Here is a 27,665-nt window from a genome sequence, read left to right as displayed (position 1 = left end):
CACTACCTTTAAAAGTCACCCGTAATAAAAGTTTGCATAACTAACTTGCATGAAGAGGAAGAGGCTAAATTTAGCCTCTTCCTTAGGCTAAAAATCAGATAAATTTCAGATCAATGTCGTCATTTTGCGACATTGATCTGAAATTTATCTGATTCCAAAAAGGGAACCTGCCTCCTGACACTTTTTGGTCTCGGCGTCATTTAAGCTTCGTGTTCTAACGCTTAAACAGTGTTTAATCCAGAACATCCGTGAAAATCAACAAAGGTAAAACAATTAGGATTTTTTCACTTCAATGGCTTGGTGGCATGGTTTGTCTGAGAGAAATGAGACTGTAATCCCCGGAATCAGGGCTTGTGCGGTTTGTTTTTGAAACTTTTGTCCGACTGAGTGCAAAATGAATTTGCATGCACAGTTATTCCACTGGCTACGGTTGTGTTTAAAGTATTTCCAATTGGATTTCTTTGGAGCCAAATCCAGGTCAAAAGTTTTGATAATTTGAATCTGAAAGTTGTTCATGAACATTGAAAAATACTACAATGTGTTTAAAATAAAAAATAAGTGGACAAAATGTTTGGGTTGAATACAGTTTTGACTACAATTTATAGAATTTTTTTAGGGCGCGTAATCATGAGTGACAGCTTAACAAATAAGACTGAGACTGAGTCAGCAAAATGTTGTCAAAACCCAAACAAAACTTCTCTTTAACAGTGATGTCGACAACCAGCTACAAACCCTAATTAACCCTAATTTTACTATGACGAACTGGTCTGCAAGCTGGAAGAATCACATTGATCTTAATGACCCAAGATCTTAATGGTTTTGTTTTAACAACATTTCCCTGACGAGCTATGGAACAGGGAAGTCCAAATATGTGAATATCTTTCCAACTCTACTGAATTAAGACAACATCACAGGGACGCGCTGAGTTCACAGTTGTTTGTGGAAGTGCGAAACTTCAGAGATGTATGTGAGGTTGATTGATGGTGTAATCTCAGAAAGTTGATTGCTCTCTTTCTGCATTTTTTTTTCAATTGGGGTTCAAAACAGGTCGCTAAGAAGATCTTTGTCACCGGCATCAATGGTTTTACATCCAATCCTAAATATAGTGTATAGAAAGTGTTGGTTCATAAAGCCTACGTTTCCTGAAGGCAACGCGGCTGAGGAACCTGAAAAATATAATACATCGAATATCAAGATATACTGTGGGTACGGAAAGTATTCAGACCACTTTAAATTTTTCACTCTTTGTTTCATTGCAGCCATTTGCTAAAATCAAAAAAGTTATTTTTATTTCTCATTAATACACTGAGTGTTGAGTGTATATTAATGAGGAAAAAAATGCTTTTGGGGTTTTAGCAAATGGCTGTAATGAAACAGAAACATTTAAAGGGGTCTGAATACTTTCCGTACCCACGTATATAAGTGAAGAATGAAAAATACGTTTTATTTAAAAAAATTATAGAACCGAGAAACTATATTCCCCTGAAAAATACATTTGGTCCACTTATTTTTATTTTGAATACATTGTTGTATTCTTCAATGTTCAAAACCCAAACTAAAACTTTCACCATACACACAATGTTGGGATTTGTACAGTGTATTTATTTGACAATTACTACACTGGCATGAGTTGTGTTTGAGGTATTTTCAAATAGATCATATTGTAGCCTAGACGTAAACGCCTCGAGCTTAGCGTATGGTTGGTTCTGACCCGGTGCTTGAGATCCTTGGGTGCACATATGGGGGCTTTCAGGGGCTAAATGTCACCAGGAGCACCAACCAGTTCGGGCATTTCACACCATATGATGTGGAATGTGGTTGAAAACAATGTCTGTGGCTAGCGATACAGCGCATGGTGTCTATTGAATTGAGCTTGGTTACCTTTGTTTTATTTGTCCTTGGAACTTTCTCGTCCCGACATGCTCCGCATGCATGTATTTGATTATGCGTAATGTTAATTGGAACAATTTGATAAAACCCATATTGTATATATAAACCACAAAAATAAACAGTAAAAATACAAATACAGTTGATTAAATCAAATTATTTTATGTTTTATGTTTTCATTTTCAAGGCAGTGCCTACCCAGACTGCACGTCACTGCAATACAGCAGAAAATTACAGCCTCAAACCCTTCTTCCTTTACTGTGATGAGAGATTAGGAGATGCAAAGCCTTAATACTATTGGGGAAAATTGATAAAATGTGGTGGCTACAAATTCAACGACTTGAAGCTGACCCAGATTCCATGAGAAAAAACGTGCACAGAGTGTCTTATTTTCAAAATTATTTCTTGTCTTTGAGGCAGCTACGGATAGCTTTGTCCTTAGAGAATGTCAGATCAAATATTTCAGTGAGAAGGAAGGGTCACAGGGACGGATGTGAGCTGCTACCTGTATCTTCAACATGTTATCAGGCAGTATTACAGGTCCACTGTCCACTGGTAATGTGTGCGTGCTTGTATTAGCAAAACCATGACAGCGAAATGACCTTAAATACTGTTTGAAGACTCTCCCACTGTTCCTATCCAAAGAGAGTTGGGTTACGATCAAGGACAATTTAAAGTTAGTATCAGAAATACTGCTATTACTTTCTATCACACTGTCACTACCTGTACTCCCTGTGGAAACCAACAAGGGATTTAGAGAGAAGCAGACCAAAGTATCTGTAATATGCATTTTTTGTAATTATATATCCAGGATGTCAAACTGATTCAGCAGTGAAAACCGGTTTAAAAGACAAAGATAGAAGCTAAAACCTACAGATATCAATGCAGTTAACCACCAAATCACCCGGTGATTGAGACAGACAACAGGAAAATAAAAGAATAATACTTTTCCAAAACACCATAGATACACAATAAATTTGATTTCTTTGCCAAAAATAAATTGAGATTTCAGTGCAACCTTTAAGAGTTAGTATTATCAGTTTGTGTTGAATGTGTGTATGGTGTTCCTAACTGTATGTGTGTATGAAATAACAGCAATATAGGACAAAAGATAGGAAATAGAAGGGTAGCCTGAGTGAAAGCATCAGAAGGAGAAAGAGAAAAAAAAGGGGGGGAGGGGGTAGAGTTATGGCTGCATCAATCTGGCAACTGCAGACAGAAAACAGCAGGAGTCTTTTTTTTGTTTTACCGACTTGTACATCAATAATCCAGGATGTGACATAAGAACCAAGCTTTCTAATGTTTATGATTGCGAACGGTGAAGTTTACATGCAGAACTTGTTATTGGATATTTAAACACCAGGCAGGGTTGATATTTAAAGGACGCATGCTTCTGGCACGCGGGTGTAGGTTATGGGGGGGGGGAAACATGTGCTGAGCCTCTGAAGAATGGAAAGATTCAAGGTGAAGAGGGATTTGGGAAGGGAACTAATAACTGAATTAAGAAATATTTTGGGCAATATGTACAGAAAATGTGCACTGCCTTTCCACCTTTCCTTTGTGCAAGTCGAGCAGGTTCACTAAATAATATGATCTGTCACTTAAAGCCTGAGGCTGCGCCACATTGATCGAACAAGTAATATCCACCAAGTTCAAAATGTTTGATGAATAGCTAGTGGGATCAGACGTTGGTGGAATTGAGAGGTCAGCATGTTCAAGACGACAAAGATTTAGTTATATTTTGGCCGTTGTAGTAATCAAAATTGAGTAACTCAATTCCAAAAGGAAATGTTGACTGTTGAAAGGGCTCTTTGATGGAAAGCTGTTTCTCAAAGGGATTCTTAGTTCAGTTAGTGCACAAATAAAAGCGCAAACAATGACAAACAATAACAAATGTTTTTTGGTGAGGGGTTGTGTAAGAGGGTTACAAAGCAGCAGGTACAACGTCTTTTTTTCACCTGATGCACGTGAATCCCGGGTCCTCCAGCACATACTGTTGATTTGGCCACGACGTCGATCAAACATCTAATTCATGCAGCGGTCTCACTCAATCCATCACCACACTGGCCTGCACAGCGATCCCGGGTTCTGGTTCATTCACTCCTAGGTTGGTTGATGTTTCGAGTGTAACTGATTTGATGCGGTTGTTTCGGGCCACAACAGAGTAACTTTTAGGAAGACGACCCTTTAACCTTTACAAGGAGAAATGTAACCTTGTCTGATCGAAGACTAAAATGCTACATTATTCTGGTATTTGTGTTGCCACTTGAAGTCATAACAAGCTGTGGAAACCTCTTTGACTTATTTTAATCTTGTAAAATTGAATCATATCTACGGACCCTGCGGGCACTTGTCCAACACTTTTCCCTTGTCCCCTCGCACAATTGTGACTTTAAAATGAAAAGCTTTACAGAGCCGAACTTGGTGTAATTTTTCTCTTTCATGGGTGATAACTTCAAATGAAACTAGGACATTTGTTGTTGTGTTATTTAACAGACAACATTGCACTCGAGTCAAAGTGGCTGAATTTCTGTTATTGGACTGTCTGTGTTCTGTCTCATTACTATACATGACTGCAACGGCAGAGTGGCCCATTCATTCCACCGTACCGTTTGCAACATGCAATGGCTGGAAAAGAGGATTAACAGGTGAAGAAAATTTTTTGCAGAGCTCCAACAATCATTATCAACACAATTTAGTTCACCATTACTTTTTCACTTGTGGCTGAGCTGCCAAAATGCAGGATGTTAGGAAATGTCCGATATTATCCCCTGACAGCGTTATGTACAGTAACTCCCGAGTGTGTGTCAGAGATAATCCTCTTAGAGAGGAGAGGAGTTGCCTTGATAAGAACCAAAATACAGTTTGCCTCTCCTGTCCCTTGCTTTTAATAATTAAAATGGAGTACAAAGGACACCCCATCCAAGTAATTCATGCCAGAGGACAAGCCCCCGCTTTCAAATGATTATTTGCATGTTTGGGCATTAAAACGCAAAGATGTCCAACACAATGGAAATTCTTATCTGATGTGTTGTGCTGTCAGAGGAAATGAAAATCAACTCTCTTTATACAGCCCAGTATCTGAACGCATTTTTCCTGCACTCCAGTGGATATAAGACATTATTATCATTATGCGGGCAGTGCTGTGTTTTCATATAGTAAGGGGCCAAAAGGATGATGCAGAAAAAACTAAGCACTCCAGCCCCCTCTGCTGGTGTGAGAACCGTTGACCCAGAGGCCATACTGAGGACACTAAGGTCCAAATTATTCATTTTTTGAACATGTAGGTTTTTAATAAAATGAATAAGACCGTATTTAGTTGGAAAATGAAATCTATGAAAAATGTAAATGCACAATAAATTCAATAAAAACATATTGTGGAAAAATAAATCTAGCCTGTATTAGTTAGAAATATTAGGTGAAATTACCGTGATGCAATGTTTTATAATAAAAATAATAATACATTGCATTTGTATAGTACTTGTAAGGTACACAAGGCATTTAACATGGCAAAAACTGTATAAATAGTAGTAATAAAAACAATACAAGCAAAGGTGATGACATTTTTTAAGTTGTTTTACTCTTAGATTGTTCATCTCTTCATGGATGACAACAATAGAAAATATTCGTCCAAGATATATTTAAACAAAAAAATCTAAGAAAAAAACCATATTATGTCATTGTTTTCACTCTAACAGGGCTGACTAAGATATCAAATATTTATATTGGAAACATAGCTGTTTATTTGTCCATAGTTTTTATGTATTTATTGGGGGCAAATTTACATATTTTATTCGTACATATTTTCCACATGTTGAAGACAGTAACATTTATTTACAATAAATATGGTTTCATACTGCATTTATGGATCTAAATGGCAAGCATTTGTCATTTAAGTCAACGGAAGAAAGCTGTTATAGATTTTACTCTTGTGAGTATCATAGTGGGCAGTCCATGTTCTTCAGTTTGTCTTTATTAGGGAGATTGCTGGGCATCATATGCAGTCCAATCTATGGAATTCTTAGGTTATCTTTTATCTATTATTATTATTAAACAAAACTTGATTCAAATCGTTCAGCTCATTGAGGACATTATTGGAATAACATTCTGTCTGACCGTTTTAGCCATTATTCTTTTTTAAATGAATCAACTCGGTAATTTTTCAAACAATGTATTTTTCGACTCAAACTGACAAACCTTTTTTTTCGCCATGAGACTCAATGCAGTAGGAGCACCACCCAATGTGTCAACACATTGAATTCAATAGGGTCAGCAGATATTAACCTCTCTACGTAACTCACTTACAGTACAACTGCTAATTAGTGTGCATTGTCCCTGCAAATTAATGAATGAATAAATAAAGAAATGCTACAAAAATTGTCAATTTCCAAAACATAATAGAAAACACTTTCAAACTGGCTTTAACTTTCCCACAAATATATTTCATAGTACCATATTCAACGGGTTCCCCATCTCACTCAAGATACATTTAGAAGATACGAATAGCACGTGAGTAACAAGGCAGAGTTTGAGAGGCCGCTCTCATTATATGAACTCTACCATGTACGAAGTCTATCAGCAGGTGCCATTTCAATGGCAACCTCTATTTACGGGTGGGGACTCACAGCTAATTTGGATCTGCTGTTCTGACCTCTGTGGAGGCTCCTTAGTGGATTATTAACTAAAGTGACACAATATGTGACCACATGTCATTCGTCTTTCATCCAGAAGTTCAATTAAGGACTTTCCAAAGATTAATTAAATATATATTATGTTTAGTGAGAACCGCTTTAAGGTTCAGTGCCCACAAACAGTGTAGTAGGAGTTTTTCACAGAGCCTCTTGAGTATGCAGGACTTTCAAAAGAAAAGTCTGGAGATAAAGACAGGCTTTTCAAAACAAAACTCCTAAAAAAGGTTACATGAGCTTGCAATAGGCTTCCTGAGTACTTAAGAAGACTTTCAAAAAATCCAATTCAATAACTTTTTCTGGCTAGTGCTTATAAGAGTTTAGACCTCAGCTGAGGGTTTTACACTATGCCAAAAAGACACTTCATTGTGCACAGCTTATTTTTATTCTATTTTTTTCAATTGTTTGGATCAGTTTTATGCTGTCAGCAATCCCACTGCCATTTCTTCAGAAATTGCCTTCCGTAGTATTTTTATTGCATCACACTATAGCAAAGCAGATTGCCTGACATAGCTTTATATGTCTTTATTCACAATACATGTAGACGTGAACTCCTCAAACAAGGAGACATGTAAACAGGGTTTCATTCAATAAACTCAGTAGAGTCCTCTCTCTCGTCTAGAACGAGACGGCTGTAAAAGTGAAGTCTTGCTTGAAATATACATTCAGAGTCTGAAGATGTATACGCTGTTGAGAGTCCAAACCAGTAAAAACTATCTGGAGGAAGAAAAGAAAAAGCTAGCAAAACCCAAGCCAAAACATTGAAGAAGGCGTCCTTTATGGATGCACACACTGGGTGGACCTGCTGGATGCAGTTCAAAGACGGTCTGCTAGGAGGTGCTGGCCTGACGCGGCAGAAGGAAGGTATGAGGGTCCGGTGTAATGCAGGAAACCCCGTGCAACTTCTCTTTTCCTCCACTGTAAAGTGCACAAACCAAACTCCAGCCGATAACCTGGGAATAGGACAAATAATTCGGTATAGCTGGTTTTAATGTAGAAAAATACCCCGTTTTACTTTAAATGCTTTGGTTTATATTTCTAAACAGCTTGAGAGTGAGAGTGCCGTATCTCCAGAAGGAAAACATATTTTTTTTAAGCAATTGATGAACACTGTATTTGTGGTCAAAGATTTGAGAGGATTAAAACTGAATGAAAATGGACAACAACAAAACCAAGTGAGAAATGAAGAAGAAACAATTGAAAGAATTTTCTCAACCAATAAATCTCTTTACATCAACAAAATGATTGAAACCCTTTAAATTGTTGATCTTTAAAACTGCATTGTTATACAATTGTTTATATTCTAAAAATAGTAATGCTACAATAAAAAAACGTTTTTTGAGAGACCATTACTTAAATAACAATATGTTTTTTAGTTTTTTTTTGTCTCCCATATTGAGCAGGAGAAAGCTAAACCCATACAACCTGCCACAAAGTGAACCTCACAAGAGTCGTGGACAGAACTAAATGATCTCTTGTACAAACTGTTTCTGGATCTCTGGTGCATTTGCCACACTTTAGGGCCATTCCTTGTGATGGGCCCTGTCTTTCTTCTTCTTCTCGTTTTTCTCCCTCTGCAGTCTCTCCAACTCGGCCTCATACATCATCTCCTGGATCAGATATTTCTCTCTGCGCATTCTGTCGCGTAGATCCTTGGGCAGGTCGGGGATCAGGTATGCGATCAGGGTCTTGATGGCAAAGACCATGTGCTGCAAGAGCAGAGGACGCTATCACAAATACCAGAGCCTTACCTGCTCAATAACAACAAGCCAAATACTAAAGTGAGGAGGCGGGAACAATCGAGCACAGGGAACTTATTGACCCACTGTAAGGTGGAGACAGACGATCGTTTAGTTATCAGACATAGCTTTCAATCGAAAGAAGAAATGGAGGACTTTTTGTGCTATTTCTAATCATATAATTGATTTGATATGGCCAACGTATAGTGCTGGTGGCTCGTCAAAGTATTTACGTGATCGGGAGCAATCCAAAGTGAAAACATAAAGAGGCACAAGTGATTCTGAAAGGAGTATCTAAATCCCTGGAAAACCACAGGAGTTAAATTAGAAATTACAGCTAGCTAGCTATTTAAGGGCACTCCAGACTAGAAAGAGAGAAGTAAAACGGATTGACAACAAATCATGAAAGAATTTCTGGCCACCTGTTCTACCTTGCTATTTGTCACTGATTCAAAATCCTTACCTCAAATACGATGATGAATGCTAGCCGGGCTGCCAGGACATGCCAGAACTGTAGCGTGTAGGAGTAGGGGTCTGCAGAGTCTGGGGGCTCCCTGTAGTCCCGATACCTGGTGAGTCAAACAGACAAGTTCAAAGGTCATCACAGCCCCAATGCTAACTCATGTCAGTCATAAATGAATCTCAGTAGAATTGTAAATAAATTGTGTACCACATCTGTTTTTAACTTTTAAAATTTGAAATCCCCGGCTTGATTTTCGGTTGGAAAATACTCACTGCTAATAATTTTGCATACAGTGTATATTTTATGCAGTGCCAACGTGTTGGTTGATAGATCTCATTAATGAAGTGACGCATGAACACATCCACACACACTTCCCTGTGGTTGCCCAAAGGCTTGCTGCGAATTCCTGTTATAATGAATTCTCTTCCAATGATTCTTTTATTAGTGTAACAGACACTGAAATGACAGTTTACAGTATAATTTTTAACATCTTATGCTTGAGGAGCACTGAAAGCTGACACACACACAAACACACACACATGACTTACCTACAATACTTTACAGCTTCTCCAAACAGCTCAGAGCCATTAGTCATCGGCTGTGATCTGCTCTCAAAGTCAGACACCCTAAACACTGAGAGGCTGGCGTTGACGTAACCAATCATACACCTGAGGAACATATGAGAAAAGATTTTATCCAACATTTGCCACATCTAAAAGAGGAACAAAATACACCAACATAGGGCCGTACCAAATCTGATTTTGGTTTGTTCGTATATTTTATGACATCATCACCTGAACCTTTTTTTGGTTAGAATGGGTACAGACTTATTAGCGCAGCCAAATTATTATCTGCGACTGTGCAAAAGAAAAACAAACTGTGCAGCATTCAAATGTTGTTTTTAGAAATTCAATGTCAATGGTATGAATGAGGCTTTGCAACTATTTGGTACAGGCCTAAACCTTGCTACGTCATTTCAGTTAAGAAGTAAAGGAAAAAAATAAACTAACAGAGACCAGCTTATCACTATCATCTAATATAATACACAAAATAAATTAACGGTTAAATCATCACTCACCCCTCCCCTGATCGACCCTGACCAGCACAAGGTCCATACTTGTAGGCGTAAACAAGGCGAGGGATAAAGTCTGAGGTAACAGCGATGACAAAGGCGTTGGTGATGACAGACAAGATGCCGATGCCCTCCAGAATGCTGTACCAGATCCCTTCAACAAAAGCGTACAAGTATTATATACCCCAAAAACAGAAAGCAGGCTACTTTAACGATTTCTCGTGCGTGGAAAAATTAATGTTTAATTCACCTATATCTTTGGCTTGGGAGGGAAGAGGTCGCCGCCACTGGGTGACAAACTTGTATGCGTCTAAACGAATCTCGATGACGTTGTTCAGCAGCGCTAAGAGAGGCGCCAGAGGGAAAGCTGCCACAAAGATGGTTGTGAAGCCAAACTGTAGAACTGTAAAAAAAAACATAAAAACCCAAGCAATTAGGTCCCATAGTTGTTGTAAAGGTCTATCATGGGTAACGTGCTAGCAAGCAATGGCGTACATACAACAACGGTGGAGCGGCCATTATACATGGCTACTTGATAAATAAGTCCAATGTTCGCTCCCATTATAACGGTTTTTCTTCTGAGGGAAATATAGTGTCAAACGGACGATGCATTCTTTTAGGTTGCCTCAACAAAATTAAATGGAATTATTGCAGAAAATATAATTTTTTCAATCACCAAGATAATCTTTACAAGTGGAATCCCATTTTTATATTCAAAGGTAAATACAATTGCCAGAATTGCGCCTCCAGCGCTAAAACTAAAGACGGATTAGTATTTGGCGTGATGATATTTTGTAACATTTTTTTGAGCGGGATTATTAAGAAAACAATGTATTTTATGTGATGAAACAAACCTTTCAGCCATGTTAGAAAACTGTTATATCAGGCATCTAACCAAAACACAAGGGAATTGTTTATTTTCTAGTTGTAGGATTCATTCCTGAATAACCGTTATTTGGTGTTGAGCTGGCGGTGTAAAGTGAGTTTGTGAGACCCTTTTCCTCAACTAAAATAAATTTCTGCGCTTCAAAAACCCAAACAATAAGCTAAGAAAACTAAAATGTTAAAGGAAACCGTTAATTGAAATTTCTTTGTCAATGCAGTTGACAGTAAATTCATTGGGATTCATTTAAACCTAATATCTATAGATCTCTGTTACCTAAGGGTTCTCGGGGTAATATAGCTAAGGTTTTTAGTATCCCTGCTAAATCTGAATAGAAGATGTATACATGGAACTTAAGACTCAACATACTCATTTCCAAGTATTCATCAAAGAGTCCATAAGCATTCATTGGCTGCAGGTTGTAATCCCTCTCCCACTGAGGGAAGCTGGCCTTGGCTTTCTGTCCGTGCTCTCTACGCAGCCTCCGACGTGTCCACCAGTTCTGGATCAGCCTGGCCAAACAACAGCAGGAAAAACAACACAGATTGTTTCAGTACTGAAATCTGACTGAGGATAATTAAAGCTTCTACAAGCAACTTTAAACTTGTGCTAAGTTTGGCGCCCTCTGTGTACAAAAGCAGTAACGTGTCCGAGGACCAAATTCTGTTTTGAAAAGCTCTCATTTTATTGCAGGGGTCCGACGGTCTCCCCCACCCAGACCTGGCTCCAGTGGGCCCAGCAGTACGGCCTGTTCCTCCCAGTAACTTTAACATTCAATTAGTTGTTTTAATTTGGTTGGATCAGAAACTGTTTTGGTATGTCCGACATATGAAGGTGAGAAAAAACACTCACGGGTAGCCAAGCTCCATGAAATTATTCCAGGTCTGCTTTAGCACCATGATGATGCCCATCTGCATACAGAGGTCAATGAGACAGCCACTTGGATGGCACTACGGAGAAAAGAAGGAGAGAGAGCAATATAAAAATTAAAAATAAGAACCAAATTATTCCTATTCCATAATGCTTTACTGTTATTTCCCCTTCTAGTAAGCAAGATAACTACTCACCTCCTCCAGTTTCCAGCGATTGATGAGGCGCAGATAAGCACCAGGCCGGCCCGTAAATCTGTCAACCGGGTAAAAAGCCATTAACATTTTCCTGTCAGACGGCAGCATTAATATCAGGTAACGTGATAATCTGTTAATCAGATAACACACGCGTCAACAGTGTTTCCCCAAACAGTATATTTGCCGCCCAAATATAAGGGAAGTCCAGTTCATTTTGTATATATTCACATCGCAAATGTTTGCACTGGTCAAACTATATTTGTTACTTGTTCTGCAGGACTTTTCTTACCTTCCCAAGAAGAAGGCAATGTAGAAAGTTGAACTGTTGAGGTTGACGAACTGAAAAAGGAACATCTTGAGTGTGAAGCTGTTCTCCCACTCTGACTCTGTCCTCGGCTGTTCTGTGGTGGCAAGGAGAGAAACTGATAACAACGGTACGGAGCCAACACTAATGTACAGTAGTAATTAAGTCTGCATCCCCCGTTCAGCTCCAAGAACATTCGATCTGCTGCTGTAATCAACTTACCTAAATTAGTGAGGAGAAGAGCAACCTTTTCATAGAGCTGGAAGAAAATGCAACGTTGTCACCCATTAATGGGGAAAGACTTTGAATTGTGTGTGAACTTTATATTGTTTAACGAAAAAAGACACTATTTTTTGTGTCAGGCTTGGGTTGATGTCATTTTTTCTGTACCACTTTACACTCACCACGTTGAGGAGCATGATCATGCAGAAGTTAATGCACACCGCTGTTCCTGTGGTCGCCACCTGAGAGTTGTTCCTGATGAGCGCCCAGCCGAAGGCGGCGAAGGTGCTGACGGTGATGACGCGGTATATGACAATGCCGAACACGGCGGCAATCACCACCAGAATCTGCAGGGACATAGAGTCACGCAGTGATCACGAACAGCGCTCAAAATCTTCCATTGACATTAAATGTCCTCTAAGACAAGGATGAGAGCTGCAATTACCATGAAGAAGATCCCAGATGCTGAGACAATGAGGCGACTGTATTTGTCGCTGAAAGCCTGGTGAGGTTCAGGCTTTCCAGATATGGGGTTCATCCTCTCCTTCTTGGAGTATTTGGCCTCAAACTGGGGGCGTATCTCATCCTGAAAGACAAAAGGAGACATGCATGAGCAGACGTCTGCAGTGTCTGTAATTAGATCTTAAAAGCTTTATTTATGGTTCAAAACCTAGAATCATAAAGTTTATAATCAGTCATAACCTTTGTTCTGAAGCCGACTAACCCACGCACCCACGAACAGCCGCCTCCAAGCAAGGTTATTATAGTTTTGAATTTTTCACTAGTTTTTATTTTTATTTAGTTTTGACTTTTTGTTTTCAATTTTAGTTTAGTTTTAATTAGTTTTTAAAGCGGGTTTGCTAGTTTAGTTTATTTTTTATTTTTTGAAAATGCTTAGTTTTAGTTTAGTTTTTATTAGTTTCAGTATTAGTTTTAGTCTTTACCGCAGAATGTAAGAGACCAGGGGGGGGGCGCAGTCAGGGAAGCTTCATGTTTTGCTTGCAAAACAAAATGCTCAAAATGAATTGTAGATTCAAGCTATAATAAGTAATAAAAACTCAACAAAACATACCATTTTAAAAAATGTATTTAGGACAGATGAACAGCCATCCCCAAAAGACAACTATGAAATATGTGTCAGTCAGTGTGTTTGTGTCATTAACCAGAAAAATTCCACTGGACACAACAATATCAACAACAGAACATAAATTGTAGATATGGGTACAAATATGTAAACCGTCTACACAAGATGCAAAAGCCAATAGACTAAAAACACACGTGAACAGCATGTACTAAACCCATTAATGAGCCACACATGACATTGCTTGGGAGCCGGGAGTCTCAGAGAGCTCGATCTGAAAGAAAAAAAAATCTAAAACCCCAAAAAACTCTAGAGCAGCGATTCCCAAAGTGTGGGCCGCGAGAGGTCATTTACAATAAATCAATAAAGTTTTTTAATTTTCAATTTTTAAAAGTTTGAAACTAATATAAAAATATTTATGATGCGGCACATTAGGTATGTGAAACATTAGTTGATGAAGCACAAACAATTTAAACGGACAGATTAATAAAACAATAAGGCTCTCGATCGAAACGGCTGCTCTTGTCCGCCTGTCGTTGTTCAACAAACGGGGCGCCCTCTTGTAGTATTAAAGTCAATATACCGCATTTTCCGCCCTCCAAGGCGCACTTAAAAGCCTTTAATTTTCTCAAAAAACGACAGTGCCTTATAATCCGGAGCGCCTTATATATATGGATCAATTGGTTAATCGGTTGATCCATACTGGTTGTACACGGCGCTCAAGGCGCTCTGCCAAACATGCCAAAGCTCCTCTACGACGGCGAGATGCTGAGCGGCGCTCAAGCATGTGAGATATGGAGCTTGTTTCAGGGCGCGTCGGAGAAACAAAGCTGTTCTTCTTGCCGAGCACTTCATGAGATTAAAGAGCGAGAGACGGCGCCCTTTTCTCTACAGTAGCTGAACCATCTTAACAGGAAAATAAGTTATTGTAAAAGCAGCCGAAGATTTAAGGCGTGGATGGCGAGGGGGGCGGCGGGAGCGGACGCACCTCACGGCATCGATCGGACCCTGAAAGCACCGTCTCCACCTTACTGTCAAAAAGAACAACAGCGAGCGCGTAGAAAACTCCTTCGAGCGCGAGCAGAGATTCTCCTCGCGAGCAACGAAGTTCACGTTTCGCAAGCGAGCAAATACCTCGCGGCGACGAACCTTTGCTCGCGCCAGACGGACTTTTGCTCGCGGATGTTTGATTTTGGTTAAATTCTTAAGGTCATTTAATCATCATGTTTTGATCAGAGTTGTGATTAAAGGTTTGGGTGGGCCGCGAAAGATTTTCAGATTTCAAATTGGGCCGCGGCATTCAGTTTGGGAACCTCTGTTCTATAGCATTGACAAAGACGAAAACTAAAGACATTTATAATAATAATAAAGACATTCTCTATAATTCTATTTTATTTTAGTTAGTTTTGTAAAGACACATTACAGTTTCAGTTAGTTATCGTTTTTTTTTATAAAGGTTCGTTTTTATTTTTATTTCAGTTAACAAGGTGTGATTTTTTTTTTCGTTTTCGTTAGTTTTCGTTAATGATAGTAACCTTGCTCCAAAGGAACACGTTTAGCAGTTTGAGTTTGAAGAGGGTTGTTTTTATTTATGTGTTGTCATGTCTTGAGTTTTTGGTGGCAAAGAAATTTCCTCTCTGGGGATTAATAAATCTTTTCTAATCTAATCCACAATCCATGGGAGAGGCAGAATCATTACAAACCTGCTAAAGGTTCTGACAAAACCTAAATTGCTGCACGACAGCTATTTAGTGGAGCATTTTCAGTGAGTCATGTCATTCGTTTGAGACTCCCTTGGTACATGCCTGCAAACAAGGATATATATAATTTTTTCAGTAGTAAGAAATATTGCCTGTGTAAGAATAAAAGTCTTAGGCTCTCGTAAAAAAACAACAACACATTAGCAAAATGTAACTACAAAAATGAAACTGAATAAAAAATGAATTGATCTGTGATCAGATTCAAGACGAATGCAGAAATATAAAAGAGTGCTTCACCTCCTCTTCCTCCCAGTCAATGAGGTCCCAGTCGTACGCGAGGACCGCCCTGCGCCTTTTCCAGAACTCCAGGAAGACCGTCGCTAACCGAAATGCCAAAAGAAAAAGAAAAAGTGTTAGGTATTAGTATGTGATCATTTTATGCAAATTATGTTATCTACATATCAAAACCGTCTATATTAACTGAGTTGGTTTATTTATATGAGGTTATAAAATGAGTGGGTTCCATCAACAAAACCAAAAAACATGCAAGGGGAGTTTACTCTCTCAAAAACAAAAAAATAAACACGAGTGCTTCATGGGAAACATTCTGTCGAGACTTATAATGTACATAAACCAGTCCGTCTTCTGGGGATCTTGAATAAAATACATTTGGTTGAGGATGTCGGTGCAGTCTTTTATTCAACAAGACAGAGTCACAGTGTCCTCGCATGGAGGCGAGGTACGGCTGAACAAAGTCCTTTGGATAGCTTACTTATTGGACACAAACACATCATGCCACTGAACACTGGAGCCTGCTGAAAGCTCGTAGTTTATTTTCTCTATAGTGTCCTTCGTGAAACGCCGAGCGGTGTGTTTTAAGTGTGTGGCTGCAGCTGTCTGGGAAGGGCAGCGCTTCCCCATGTGGAGACAGCAGGGGAGTCCACTTCTGAGGAACCTTAATGAAGGATTTGAGCAAAATTCCCCTGCAGTCAAACCCTAAAATCATATTCACTTGGACAGCAGCAGTGGCAAGAAGCAGTTATTCTGAGGTCAGTATACTAACAATACTTTTTTGTACTGGGCTCTAGTGTATCTATGCAGCTATTTTTTCTAAATTGCTCCTCATAGAATTCCGTGTACAAATTTTTAATATCATACAATCATGCTTTTAGTTAGAATTTTATTTTGAGTGCCTTGTGTGTTGTCTTGTATATATTTTCCTCTACATTGTATGTGTATATTTTAACAGATCATTACTTGTTTTTTTTACACCTTCAGTATTTTTTGGGATTTGATGTTGTATCCTTTGCTTATATGATGCTTTTCAACGCTTATTTTGAAATATAAATCCTTTTATCCTTCCCTTTAAATCTGCTGCGTGATTTTTTTTGTTAGCACGTTTGCAAGTGGCTCAGAGGTGTGTAACTTATTGCAGGTTGTTAAAGTTAGATAAGAGGGGGAATCATATAATCAAAGTAAACATTAGGTCTTTTTGTTGTGTAGGTCTCTTTCCACACAACAAGCAGACCAGAAACCGGCATCGAAACCGAAATCGGCATTGTCAGGACAAGAAATCTTCAGTAAAGGGATTTGCTCTTAGCCCATAACTTATTGAAATGAAATCTATCAGGGCAGAGGGATTTTTATATATAGTACACTTGGTATTAAATAATACAAAATGGTCTTGGTTTCCAGTGCTTCTAGATCCGACTGATGGGATTTCTTCAGAACCAAAACCTGACTCAGCCAGAGGTCACCCGCTGGGAGTCAACACCCCACCGCTCTGCAGCTGGTACTGTAACATTGCAAGGAACAGTTTACTTACATATCTTAGTAAAGTATCTCTCCATGGAAAATTGTTTATTTATTTTTTGTAATGCCTATGTATGTGCCAACATGCTTATAGGAATATACTGTAGTATGAGGGTCACAGAAATTAAACAAATCCCTTTTCATTTAGAGCTCTTCCCTCCAATACCTTTAAACTCCTGTACATATTTTAAATTGTGTGTAACCACTTGTCACGGTTTAAATATTGCCTTGACAGTCACCTCGTTGAGGTTCAAATCTATTTTGGAAGAATTTCCTTCTGAATCTGTTTATTCTTCAACAGAGTGATTGTTTTCTTGCCCTTTTGTGTCCCTCAGACACCTCGTGCCTCCACACAGACAGGTATAAACAGGCCCGTTATCTGCTATGCACTGATGCTGATGCTGCTGCTTCATCACCGGCCCGGTTTGCAGCAGCAGGGGAGTGTGAGCCCATCACGGACTCTCTGCTCACACCTCCCATACCCTGGGACCTTGTTCAGCGCTGACAGCTTCCTAATCCTCTTGTGGATACCCAAATGCCTTCGTGATGAATGCAGCATTTGCATCCTTTTGAAATAATGTATATTTTACATGCAATGTAATACCATATGTCACTTTTAAAATGTAGCGATAATACTTTTTTCTTTACAGATCTGTGATGTATTGTTGTTATTATTTCAATAATTTAATAAAAAACGAGTTAAAGCCGCACTAATCAATATCTTTATTTGAGTAATGGGTCACATGTGAAGGTGTTAATCCTACCGGCAAAAAAACAAAAAATCCTTTTAATTCTTTGCCATGTTTTAGTGCCTTTTAGCTGGTTGTTTAATGTTTTTTGCAACCTGTAACTTTAATGTTTTGGTTCAGCCTCTCACGAGTGTCACTTCCATTAGTAGAGGGAATCTGTTTTCAGGGATAAAGGTTTGATAAAGCCACCGTATTAAGCTACCCGCCCAGCACCAAACAGCAGACAAAATCACTGATACAATACACAAATGAATGTTTTGGTATTAGTTTACTGTTCAACTCACCCCAAACAGCCATAAAAACAGCAAAGAAAACAGTTCCTTCGTTGTCAAAAAGATGGGTGACCTGTGAAGAATAAGAAAATGTCCAGTTAGAAGAATTTGATAGTTGATAGGCCTGATAGTTGAAATAGATATTACTGATAATGATTTAATTTATTTGTTTAATGTTTAATTAGATTATAACTTTAAAATAACCGTGTTGTGTCCTTGTCAGCTTAAGATAATCCCTCGACAACTGCAATGCATCAAGCCCCCAAGAAAAGTCCCGGGCTTGGAAGCAAATTTAACAAAATTGCCAAAATTTTGAATTTCAACTTCTTGAAATAATTGTCAAGTCACACGGCCCAGAAATATGTTTTTCCTGTAAACTTGTGGTAATGAGACATCTGTGAATCCCTGTATGAATCATTTTGTAGGTAAATCAACTTCTAATGTTTAATTAATGTTCATGCAGTCGTGCTTCAATCCCAGACCTACATTTCAAACACATCAGAGTTGTCCCTCGCTGACTTTGTGCTTATCCGTTTAAAGTAGAAGTTTCATATTGATGAACTCAATGGGCTCAAAACGCATTTTACACAAGTAAAGGAACAAAGAAAAACATCAGCTACGAGTGTTTTGTCCCGTTGCTGTGGGGACGGTACCTTGGCGTAGATGCAGCTGTCTGACAGTCTCAGGTAGGGGCAGTACTGGTCACAGATGGGGCACATGATGATGTCAGTAGCCTGGCAGATTTCTTTACTGGAGAATAACATGTAGCCTATCAAACTCGAGTTACGTTGGTATCACAGTTTCCACCAGCATTTGTGGACACAGTAAAACCCCCAAAGTGATTCAACATTCAGATTTCTGGAAAAAAGTGTTTTTATCAGAAATGTAAAAGGTGTTGCTTTCCATCTGGGAAGTTTTTCAAAGAGACGTCTGAGAAAATTTACATCTTAAGCATTTACTTTTAATGAAGAATCCTGAATAAGTTTAATTTCCTTTTTGGTTTAACAGGCATTCAATACAAAACATAAGAAGGGCCCATTTCGAGCTCTGTTGCCTTATCGGTAACATCTAATGGTTTTCCATAAAACAAAGTTACCTGACTTTCTCCCTAAATAAATATCAGATTTGCACCATTAACCAAAGCTTGTTTTCCCTTAGAAACTCTAAAAATATGTATTTAAATTCTTCAAATACACTGCAACTACCACTTTTGGAGACACTTGATCTTATCAGAAAAGAGTGGAAGTGTGTTTACCTGACCTGACAGTGCTCCAAAGTAAAGAAGCCATACAAGAATACCAGAAGGCCGACCAGAGCTGCGGGAAACAGCATTCCTGTGTACCAGCCGAGCCAGGCAAAGTACAGACCGATCTTCTCCCCAAAATACCTCCTGAACAGTGGAGCACCAGAGGAAGGAGTTCCAGGGTGTTTTTCATAATGTAAAAAAAGGAATTCATATAAAGATGCTGAATGTGGTAAAAAACAACATATTCTACCTATAAAGGACTGTTGGGAGATTATGTAAACCTACTTGTGATGATGTTTTGGTTATTGACAGGGACGTTTAAACCCCTTCAACGTTACCTGATGAGGTCCAGCGGTTGGTACTTGTACCAAACCCCCCACCAGGCCCAACATTCGTACAGCAGGTGCCTGTGGTTTTCTGCTCCGTGCGTCCTGATGGAGTTTTTGCTGTGGTAGCTCCCCTGTTAAAGTGCAGAGTGATCTATATGCATTCCCTTGATATTGGTACATGGAATCTATGCCCACTTACAAGAAAGTGATGACATAAAATGTGACAATGCCATCAATTAATGATTTTAAGGAGATGAGCCAACTTACCTCGTGAAGAGGGAAAGCTGCCTCATATGAACTATTGCTCAAAAGACGATTAAGCCCTGGAAGCAAAAACAGAGAAGAGGGAAAGAAATTAAACAGGAGTCTGATTTGTACGTTACTGTCCATTTTAATTTGAGCAGTAAAGATTGTAAAAATTGGGTACATGTTTGCTTTGTAAACTATGTAGAATATAAGTCCCTCACAGTAACGTTGACCTGTCTCTAAAGTGAGGTATTGGAGAAAATGGAGAATAAAACCATGTCAATTCAACAAACCAGTTCAGGATTATTGGGTTTCGTAGGGATTCCTTTGAACAAATTCAATATTTTATAATTAGTTGTGCCTTCATTTTTAATTACATTTTTCAAAGTGACAGCCTATGCACATATTGTTAGTGAGCACTTTATTGAACTGAAAGATAAAAAGAAACATTATTAACCAAATTTGCAAAAACTATAAATGATGGGGGGAACAGAAATACAATGTAATGCCTTACAAGATCAAACACAGCGTCTCAGTATTTTTTTTGATTTTTAAAACCTTTGTTGATCAAAATCACCATTTTTCTCGTATTTAAGAAAGTTTTAGGATTTTTCATTGTGCCCAAAGGAAAACTCACCCATCTTATTTTTACCTTCTTCATATTTGACCCGCTGGAGGATGTGGTGGATGATGCGACTTCTGGTGGCGTTGCTGAAAAAAGTGTCTCTGTTGTGGATGATGAAACTGCAGAGAAATGCAGCAGTTAGTACAAATCAGTCTGCTGTGAATGATACTTCTTGCTTGTGTGTACAACGTCAACTAGTATGCCAACGGCAACAGAGAAAACCTTTAGTGGCAAAAGTGTAAAAAGAAAGTGTGACAATAAAAAAAAATGTACCAGGCACCGCTGTTGGATGAAGTTCAATTCATTTCTCTAGGACGACTTCGTAAGGTGCTGAACAAAAACTCACTGGTGTATCCTTGATCGACTGAAGGGGGCGGTAAAGCTCTCGTTCTCCTCCAGGCCGGGCAGAGCGTCGTTGTCAAACTTCATGGGCTTGCGGGGCAGCCAGCCGCGGACCTTGTTGATGCGCTTCTCCATCCTGCGAGCCAAGCTGTCTGTTAGAGCGGCAATTAGCCGATCTCACGCTGTCTCCTCTGACTGAACTCACTCACCTGCTCATGAACTTGTGCCGTCGGTGCATGAAAAAGATTTTCCTCCTGGAATATGCAGGACGTTGGGAAGAGTTATCTCCGGAAATAGTGCATTTTCAGTAATGTGAATAATAACAAAAACGATACTCTACATATATTACAGTACATTAAATGTAGCCAGTGGTATTCTTCAACCAATGATAGCGCTATGGAGCAGTGTTTTCATGAACATGCACATGGGTGACGGAATATACATCTCTGCTGCTGGTTGACAGCTGGACCAAAGAAGCGCAGTAGTGCAGCAACAAAGGCGAGTGTGAATATAACTTTTATATGTTTACAAGAAAATTCTGCAGTCTACCTCAATCCTTTTTTTTGTTCTTCCATTAAAAGTCAATTCTGAGGCTTAGTTGTCTCACCTGAAGGGCATGCGAATGTTCATGAGCTCTGCATAGCGACAAAGGACATCCCACGGTGCATTAAGCTTCAGAAAAATCACATCACTGTTTGTCAAAGAGGCCTGAGGAGAAACCAAACCCAAGAAAAGACAAATAGAGTGTTGAAATAGAGACGACTTCAAAATATCATCTCTGTACATTGCTGGAATATTAAAACAGACATGAGCCGACATTGAGGGACATAAGGATCGTTGTTTAACCCGGCGTGTTCTAGACAATTATGACCTTGATGCTACTGCGTCGGCAGATACTGCAGATGTTGATGCACACAAACACACACATACCTCAACAGGCACGTGTTCCACTCGTTCAGATTAAAGCCTCTCGAGGACAAAATGGTCATCAGCACATTTGTATCGGCCGCGGCAGCACTTTCTCGTCAGATGTTGTATGACCAAGCACGAAGGCTCAAAGCATCTTAAAAGTCTGGCCATTGAGGTGACATGCTTTATAGGCTGAGCATTAAATCGCCTCGTCACACAAAGAGTTAATCACTGCAAATCCAATCATCTGTCCAACGTGAATCTACAACGCTCTGTGTTTTATTAGGGTATTTTTACTTGGCAACTTGAAAGAAGAAAATAAAAGGTTTAGTGAACAGCAAAAGCAGATTTTCATTAACACTAAGATGGAGGGCCAATGTGATTATGGAAGGTCACTCCTCAGGCAGACCCCCCTTATCATATCTTCTGGCCAGCTGATGTGCCCCAACAATTAAATAAACTTAAATTGAACATTTGTATTGTATTAATTGGTAATATTTGAAATTTCAAAATGACTACAATGTGAAAGGTGTTTGCTTGTAGTGATGAACGCACTCAGCATTTAGAAACCAATCTCAGAAGCTTTCCAATGCATTTCACTGTCTTTCACCTCAGAGATGGTGGGAAATTGTTTTTAAAATAGAGTGAATATTGTAGCTACATTCTTTAGGGGACCAGAACCAAAATTTCAAGTAAATGCAAGTGTTGTTTGCTGACAATAGGCAACTCATGACAACACATCTGTCACGTAACTAGATTCGGGCTACATTTGGGGAAAAAAACAACTTGTCTCTTTGTGTGAGAGACATGAGGAGGCAGCTCAACTGACGTCAACATAATTAAAGAAGCAGCAAGCGTAAATGTTCCTTTACCTCCTTTTCCATCTGGAGGCCCTCCGCACGGATGTTCCTCTCAAATATATCCCTCTTTTCTGACTGCGAGTTGGACTTCCTGTAAACCAGGATGTAGTCAATGCGACTCCGTCCATCGCTGAAGCAAGGGCCGCTGGACTTACTCCTCCCCTATGAGTGTCAAGCCATTAAGAGGAAAAGTCTACTTCCTTGTTTTAAATTACTTCTAATTCATCATCCATTACGGATGGACAGGAGCAATGACCTCATCTAGTTTCACCACTGACCTCCCGGACGCCAGAGTCCGGCTTTGTGTTGTCGTCGAGGATGCTGCTATTGGTTCCCTGGTTGAGCAATGTGGAGTCATCGTCTCTAGACGGGCTGCTGACGCCCTCCGACCTTTCTCTGTCTAGCAGCACTTTGACATCCTTCACAACTGGACAATAGACAAGCAGTGTAAATAATAATTATCTGCTGGGTGGGTATATGAATACCTATCAGACAGGGAGAGTCATGTTTCTGGCCACCAGTCAAATGTTCTCCTTCCCTTCAACCCTTTGTTGGACTCGAACGACTTCACAGGAAAACATATTTTGGCTGCTTGGTGCTCCACTTTGTTCACCTGCTATTCAACAAGTAGTGAAGATGCAGGAAAATAAACAAACAAAAGCTACGCTTTCCCCCTCTCTCTTTCTCTCTCTCTCTCTCTCTCTCTCTTTGAGTTAACAGCAGGTTGGGTTGATGAGTCTCTAAGGGACCATTTATATGTAAAATGAGCACCAAAAAGTATTGGACGTGATTTCAGATAGTGTGCGACATGTTATTTTATGGCATTTGGCACACAGGGGTGTTGGTACTGGTCTCACCGAGGGGGGGCACATCGTCTTGAGTGCTGGAGTCCTCGGCTTTGAGCGAGCACTCCTCCATGATGCCTGCCTCCCCACAGGAGGGGAAGGGGGGACGTCTGTCCGCTGCCGGGTAGTGTGAGGCGGGGGGCTGCTGCAGGACTCTCCGGCGGTGGGGGCTCTTCTGATAGGACTCTGACCCATGTAGAGAAAAACTCACACCTGCAAAAGATTTTCTTCTATATTTTGAGGTTTTACGAACTGGAATGTCTCTGGTTGTACTTGTTGTTCGTGTGATCCATCTCTCCAGTTAAGATTTTGTAACAAGAATTTGTACAAAGAGCTCACAGTGAGTTGTTGATGCTCACTGATATGTCCTGGTCATTTCATTGTCTAAGTGCAGTGTGATTTAGCAGTGAAATGTGCTTTCAAACTCCTTTCACCCACAAACCGCCTGCCAGTGTCTCTGTTCCTGCAAGACCCGTGCTTATAACTATACTGTAGTTATTCTAGTATGTTCTTTAAGTAGCTTGTCAGTTTGACAATTTAGGACCAAACCAAAGTAAAGCACAGGGATCACTTTCACAAAGACATGTGTGATAGATTTTTTTGGTTTCACCAGTCAAATGACAGTTAGAAAGTTAAACCTGAATGAATGCATTTTTATGCCTTTGGGGGGGGGGGGTATTTTTGTGTTAAATAGATTATGGAAGCTCTTTAAAGCAGGCATTAAAGCAGTTTTTTAAATGTTATTTGGGTAGCAACCTCTTAAGTGGACATTTTTATTTTGAACCCCTGTCAGCCGGCGAGTTGATAGGACCACAGTTATTAATAACCGCCATCAAGCAGTGTTTTTTCTCTTTTTTTTTGACTGAGATTCTCCAAAGGAAATTCAGTACAAACATTCTCCATAGACTAAGTCACTGCAATATTGGGCATTACAATGCAATTAATCGCAGTAAGTCATGCAATAAATCGTCTTTCCCTGAGGAAAACATTGGGGGAAAAGATTACACATTACACATTGAAAATAGTAGCTGACCTGATTTGGTTTAGTGGTCAAGGCGAACTTGCTGCGTTTCCAGCTTACAACCTCGACTCCTAGTTTCTTTAATGGTTTTTCATCTTAGAGCGCTTGCTTTCTTACACACTGAGTAGATAGAGAGCGACATTAGTATTCATCGTCTTTATGCTTCTGATATCTTCGGCTTTGCACACTGTTATTTAACCAATGGTTCATTGAAAAATGTTGTTAAGACAAACGTTCAGATGCACATATTTAGTTATTGCTTCAGTCATTGATGATTGGTCTTTGTTACATGTCTACTTAACCAATAAAGCCAGCCAGTCAGTGGGAAAGTCTATATTGGCAGTAAAATAAGTTCCTCAAAAACAGGTTAGAAAAACAATCACACTACCGCAAAAGACTTTTGCTGAGTTCTTGCTGTTGTCGTTAAGGCCAAATTAGAAAAGTTTCAATGAAAACAGAAGCAGCAGGAAGACTGTGGGAATAAAAATGTTTGTAAAAGTCAAAGCGGGAATACCCACAAAAGTTGGAGAATAAAATAACTTTTTAAGGATTAACCTTGAAATTCCTTGAAAGGACACACTCAAGCTAATTAGACGTAAAAGTAGGCTGTGTCCTTTTGGGGGATTATTCAAAGCTTAGCAAAACTGCTTAAATCATCAGCCTTGATTTGTCTATATTTGCCACTCTCCTTTCTCTTGAGAGTTGCAAGACTTCAGTACAGGTGGGTAGCTGTCTTGGAGAACTGTGCGCTGGATTTGCAAAACGCCGTTGACTCAGCTGCATCTTTCTGCTGAGCCGTAGTGAACCGAGGACAGAGATAAAGGTTGGGGAGGCGTCTCGGCCCTTAATCAGGCACTGATGCTTTGGAACACTGGAGGCGATGAATGGAGTGGATAGAAACACGTACCAGGGGAGGAATCACTACTTAGTTTCCTGCTCTACTCGGTGCTGGTAAACCGTGCGCTGCACTGGGGTTTAGCTGTCCAAACAGGAGCTGCAGTGGTCAGACCAGGCAAGATCTCAATTTATTAAGCTACAGTATTCGATATATTTTACATCAGGTCAGTTTCTCCATTTACTCTCCTTCTTAAGACAACAAATCTAGGGAATATGAATAACTTAGAGGCCAACCAATAGCTAACAATAGGGTGGCTAAAGAAATGTTAGATTTGGGTAAATAGGATTTTCAGTTCTGAATCCCGAAGGTCCCGATCTTAGATTTTTTTTAAATTGCAGACCTTTGATCATTTTTGAGAACATTGATTATGACCATTGCAAGATAAAATATGACTCCCCTCATCATCCAAAAATATACTTTTAGGCATAGTATCAATACTATATGAATAATTTAAATTAAATTAAAAGTTAATTAATAGTTTGGAATCAAGTAGTAATTGTAGCAAGTAGTTGATGGAAAGGAATGTGTGTAGATGTAAGTAGCCTATTATTTTTTGTGCCAGATACATATTTAATCAGCATTTCATAATGTTACATTTCACTTTCTGGTATACTTATCAACAGACTTGAACCATTCTTTTGACTATGGATTTTATAAAGAAACTAAATAAACAAATCTCACGAGGACCCTATTTACAGTGTGATACTAGTTTTAAAATACATTTTGTCATATCTTTCCACATATATTAAAGCCCCATTCATTGTAATATTTTTCCTTTTCAGTTTGTGAGTTTGTTGCATAATACAAAGACAGCTGACACTCAGGGGAGAATATATATAAAATACGGGAACAAATGGGAGCTTGGGGGGGTTCCAGAGGAGATCAGGAAGTGTCAGCCCCTCTGAGGACGTATCCTTCGTTCCACCTGGATGGCTTAGGGTGGACGGAAGGATGTGTGCATGATCTCCCTGACGGCACTCTGGAGATTTTACGTTGCGGCACACACGTACGCACACACACACACACACACACACACACACACACACACACACACACACACACATCTAACTGAGCCACGACCAATTGCTGTGTCTTCCAACTGATGCCGCATGGAAAATGAGTGAAAAAGACATTGGCAATTAAAATAAAAGGGGACAGCTTGGAGAGGAAATTAGTGTGTGAGTAAGTGAAGGTCAAATACTTGCATGGTCAAAAGGAAATGTGCGCAAAGGAGATGAAGTAGCGTCAAGGTAACTATGAGCAGCAACACATGAAAGAGCACTGCAGCAAAAAAACCATCCATTCTGGTGAACAAGTTGCCTTTGCTTGAAAGCAGCTTGACGACACTCACCATGTGAAGGTGGAGAGAGGTAGACAGGCGGTTCACCCCTCCTGGGGGAAGAGAGGATAGGGAGAGGGAGAGGAGGGGGGAAGGGGTGCCTTCCCACCGCAGCCGCAGCAGACGCAAAAGCAGCCAGAGGATTTTATCCACACACAGGCATGCACACGCACACACAACGGTCACCCCACCTTCCCGTCCCGCCCCCAACCCAACCACGCAATTGACCTCACTATGGAAAACAAACAAACAGCCGTTCCATGGGGAGGAAACCAGCATCCCCACTTCTTACTCCTCATCGACGCATCCGTCGATCCGACATCCCTACACACACACACACACACACACCCACGCGGATGTGTCGTCACAATGCAGATGCTCCCTCCAGAAGCTCTTCTCTGGAGAGAAAGAAAACCCACAACCATGAGCAGGATGTTTACACACACACACACACACACACACACACACACACACACACACAGAGAGATAGAGAGAGAGAGAGAGAGAGAGAGAGAGGAGGTGCAGGCTGTTCATCGTTTTTCCCGGGCAGCCAATCAAAGGTTACCCTGCTCTGTCAGCGTCCAATCAAAAAAAAAGGGTCTGTCAATGGTATTTGACAGATACTGAAGGGCACCCACATAATTAAGTGTGTAATAAACGATTCTTCTAAAACACAAGTTTTTGGTTATTGGTCACTGTGATTTATCCTCCTTTGGTAATGCAAGGCAATGGAGTATGTGGACATACTGAAGCTACATCATATTTAGCTTCAGTACGTGCACAAATAAAGTAAATTCCCAGTGATTTGATTGGCAATTTTCTATTCTTCTTAGCATTCAAAGCGCTTTAACACTGCATGTGATCATTATCCATTCATACACTGAGGATCGGGGCTACGATTAAGCTCTCATAACACATTAAAACACGTTGGAAAAGGACAGGTGAAGGCTTCAGGGCAAGCGGAGTTGGGATCAAACCGCAGATCCTCTGAAAGACAACCATGCTCTGCTACTGAGTACCAGTCCAGATGCCTTTTGTTGAGGTGGTGTCTCAATAATCTCCAATT

At 39.8% G+C, this 27,665-nt stretch overlaps 1 protein-coding gene and 2 long non-coding RNA genes across 10 annotated transcripts; 2 read left to right on the top strand and 1 right to left on the bottom strand.

Moving 5' to 3' along the window:
- The first annotated feature begins 134 nt into the window (after window positions 1-134).
- LOC144406178 (uncharacterized) lies at window positions 135-12,210 on the top strand. The gene is made up of 3 exons (XR_013467376.1): window positions 135-264; window positions 11,426-11,916; window positions 12,077-12,210. It is a non-coding gene; the product is annotated as an uncharacterized LOC144406178 (long non-coding RNA).
- Window positions 6,938-26,941, bottom strand: LOC120817397 (anoctamin-4). 8 transcript variants are annotated; one of them, XM_078100990.1, is made up of 27 exons: window positions 26,612-26,941; window positions 23,354-23,554; window positions 22,775-22,923; window positions 22,509-22,658; window positions 21,335-21,435; window positions 20,937-20,981; window positions 20,732-20,863; window positions 20,398-20,504; window positions 19,782-19,837; window positions 19,524-19,645; window positions 19,195-19,329; window positions 18,593-18,689; window positions 17,952-18,012; window positions 15,404-15,486; window positions 12,771-12,911; window positions 12,508-12,672; window positions 12,326-12,362; window positions 12,089-12,200; window positions 11,800-11,857; window positions 11,585-11,682; window positions 11,102-11,244; window positions 10,100-10,252; window positions 9,856-10,003; window positions 9,326-9,445; window positions 8,778-8,883; window positions 8,061-8,284; window positions 6,938-7,528 (listed from the first exon to the last, which is right to left on the bottom strand). In XM_078100990.1, exons 2-26 carry the CDS (start codon window positions 23,412-23,414, stop codon window positions 8,093-8,095), a joined length of 2,772 nt encoding a protein of 923 aa, XP_077957116.1. In that variant the 5' UTR covers window positions 23,415-23,554; window positions 26,612-26,941; the 3' UTR covers window positions 6,938-7,528; window positions 8,061-8,092. The 8 variants fall into 8 exon arrangements, with proteins under 8 accessions (XP_077957116.1, XP_077957117.1, XP_040029527.2 ...); XM_078100991.1 differs by lacking the exon at window positions 26,612-26,941 and adding an exon at window positions 24,375-26,592; XM_040173593.2 differs by having other exon boundaries at window positions 6,938-8,284.
- LOC120817399 (uncharacterized) lies at window positions 15,522-17,628 on the top strand. Its single transcript, XR_005711967.2, has 3 exons — window positions 15,522-16,155; window positions 16,802-16,898; window positions 17,254-17,628. It is a non-coding gene; the product is annotated as an uncharacterized LOC120817399 (long non-coding RNA).
- Window positions 26,942-27,665: the final 724 nt, after the last annotated feature.

This window comes from Gasterosteus aculeatus, chromosome 4 (genome assembly GCF_964276395.1).
Source record: "Gasterosteus aculeatus chromosome 4, fGasAcu3.hap1.1, whole genome shotgun sequence".
NCBI lineage: Eukaryota > Metazoa > Chordata > Actinopteri > Perciformes > Gasterosteidae > Gasterosteus > Gasterosteus aculeatus.
The sequence above is the reverse complement of the archived record's forward strand: the minus strand, read 5'-3'. Positions and strand labels throughout refer to the sequence as shown.

Excerpts from the sequence above, each read along its gene's own strand:
- LOC120817397 (XM_040173593.2), bottom strand. The coding sequence starts at position 23,414 with ATGGAGGAGTGCTCGCTCAAAGCCGAGGACTCCAGCACTCAAGACGAT. Across the intron at positions 10,004-10,099 it reads CTCCCAAGCCAAAGATATAG|GGATCTGGTACAGCATTCTG; the intron begins GTGAATTAAACA and ends CTTTTGTTGAAG. Across the intron at positions 8,884-9,325 it reads GAAGCTGTAAAGTATTGTAG|GTATCGGGACTACAGGGAGC; the intron begins GTAAGTCATGTG and ends TTGACTCACCAG.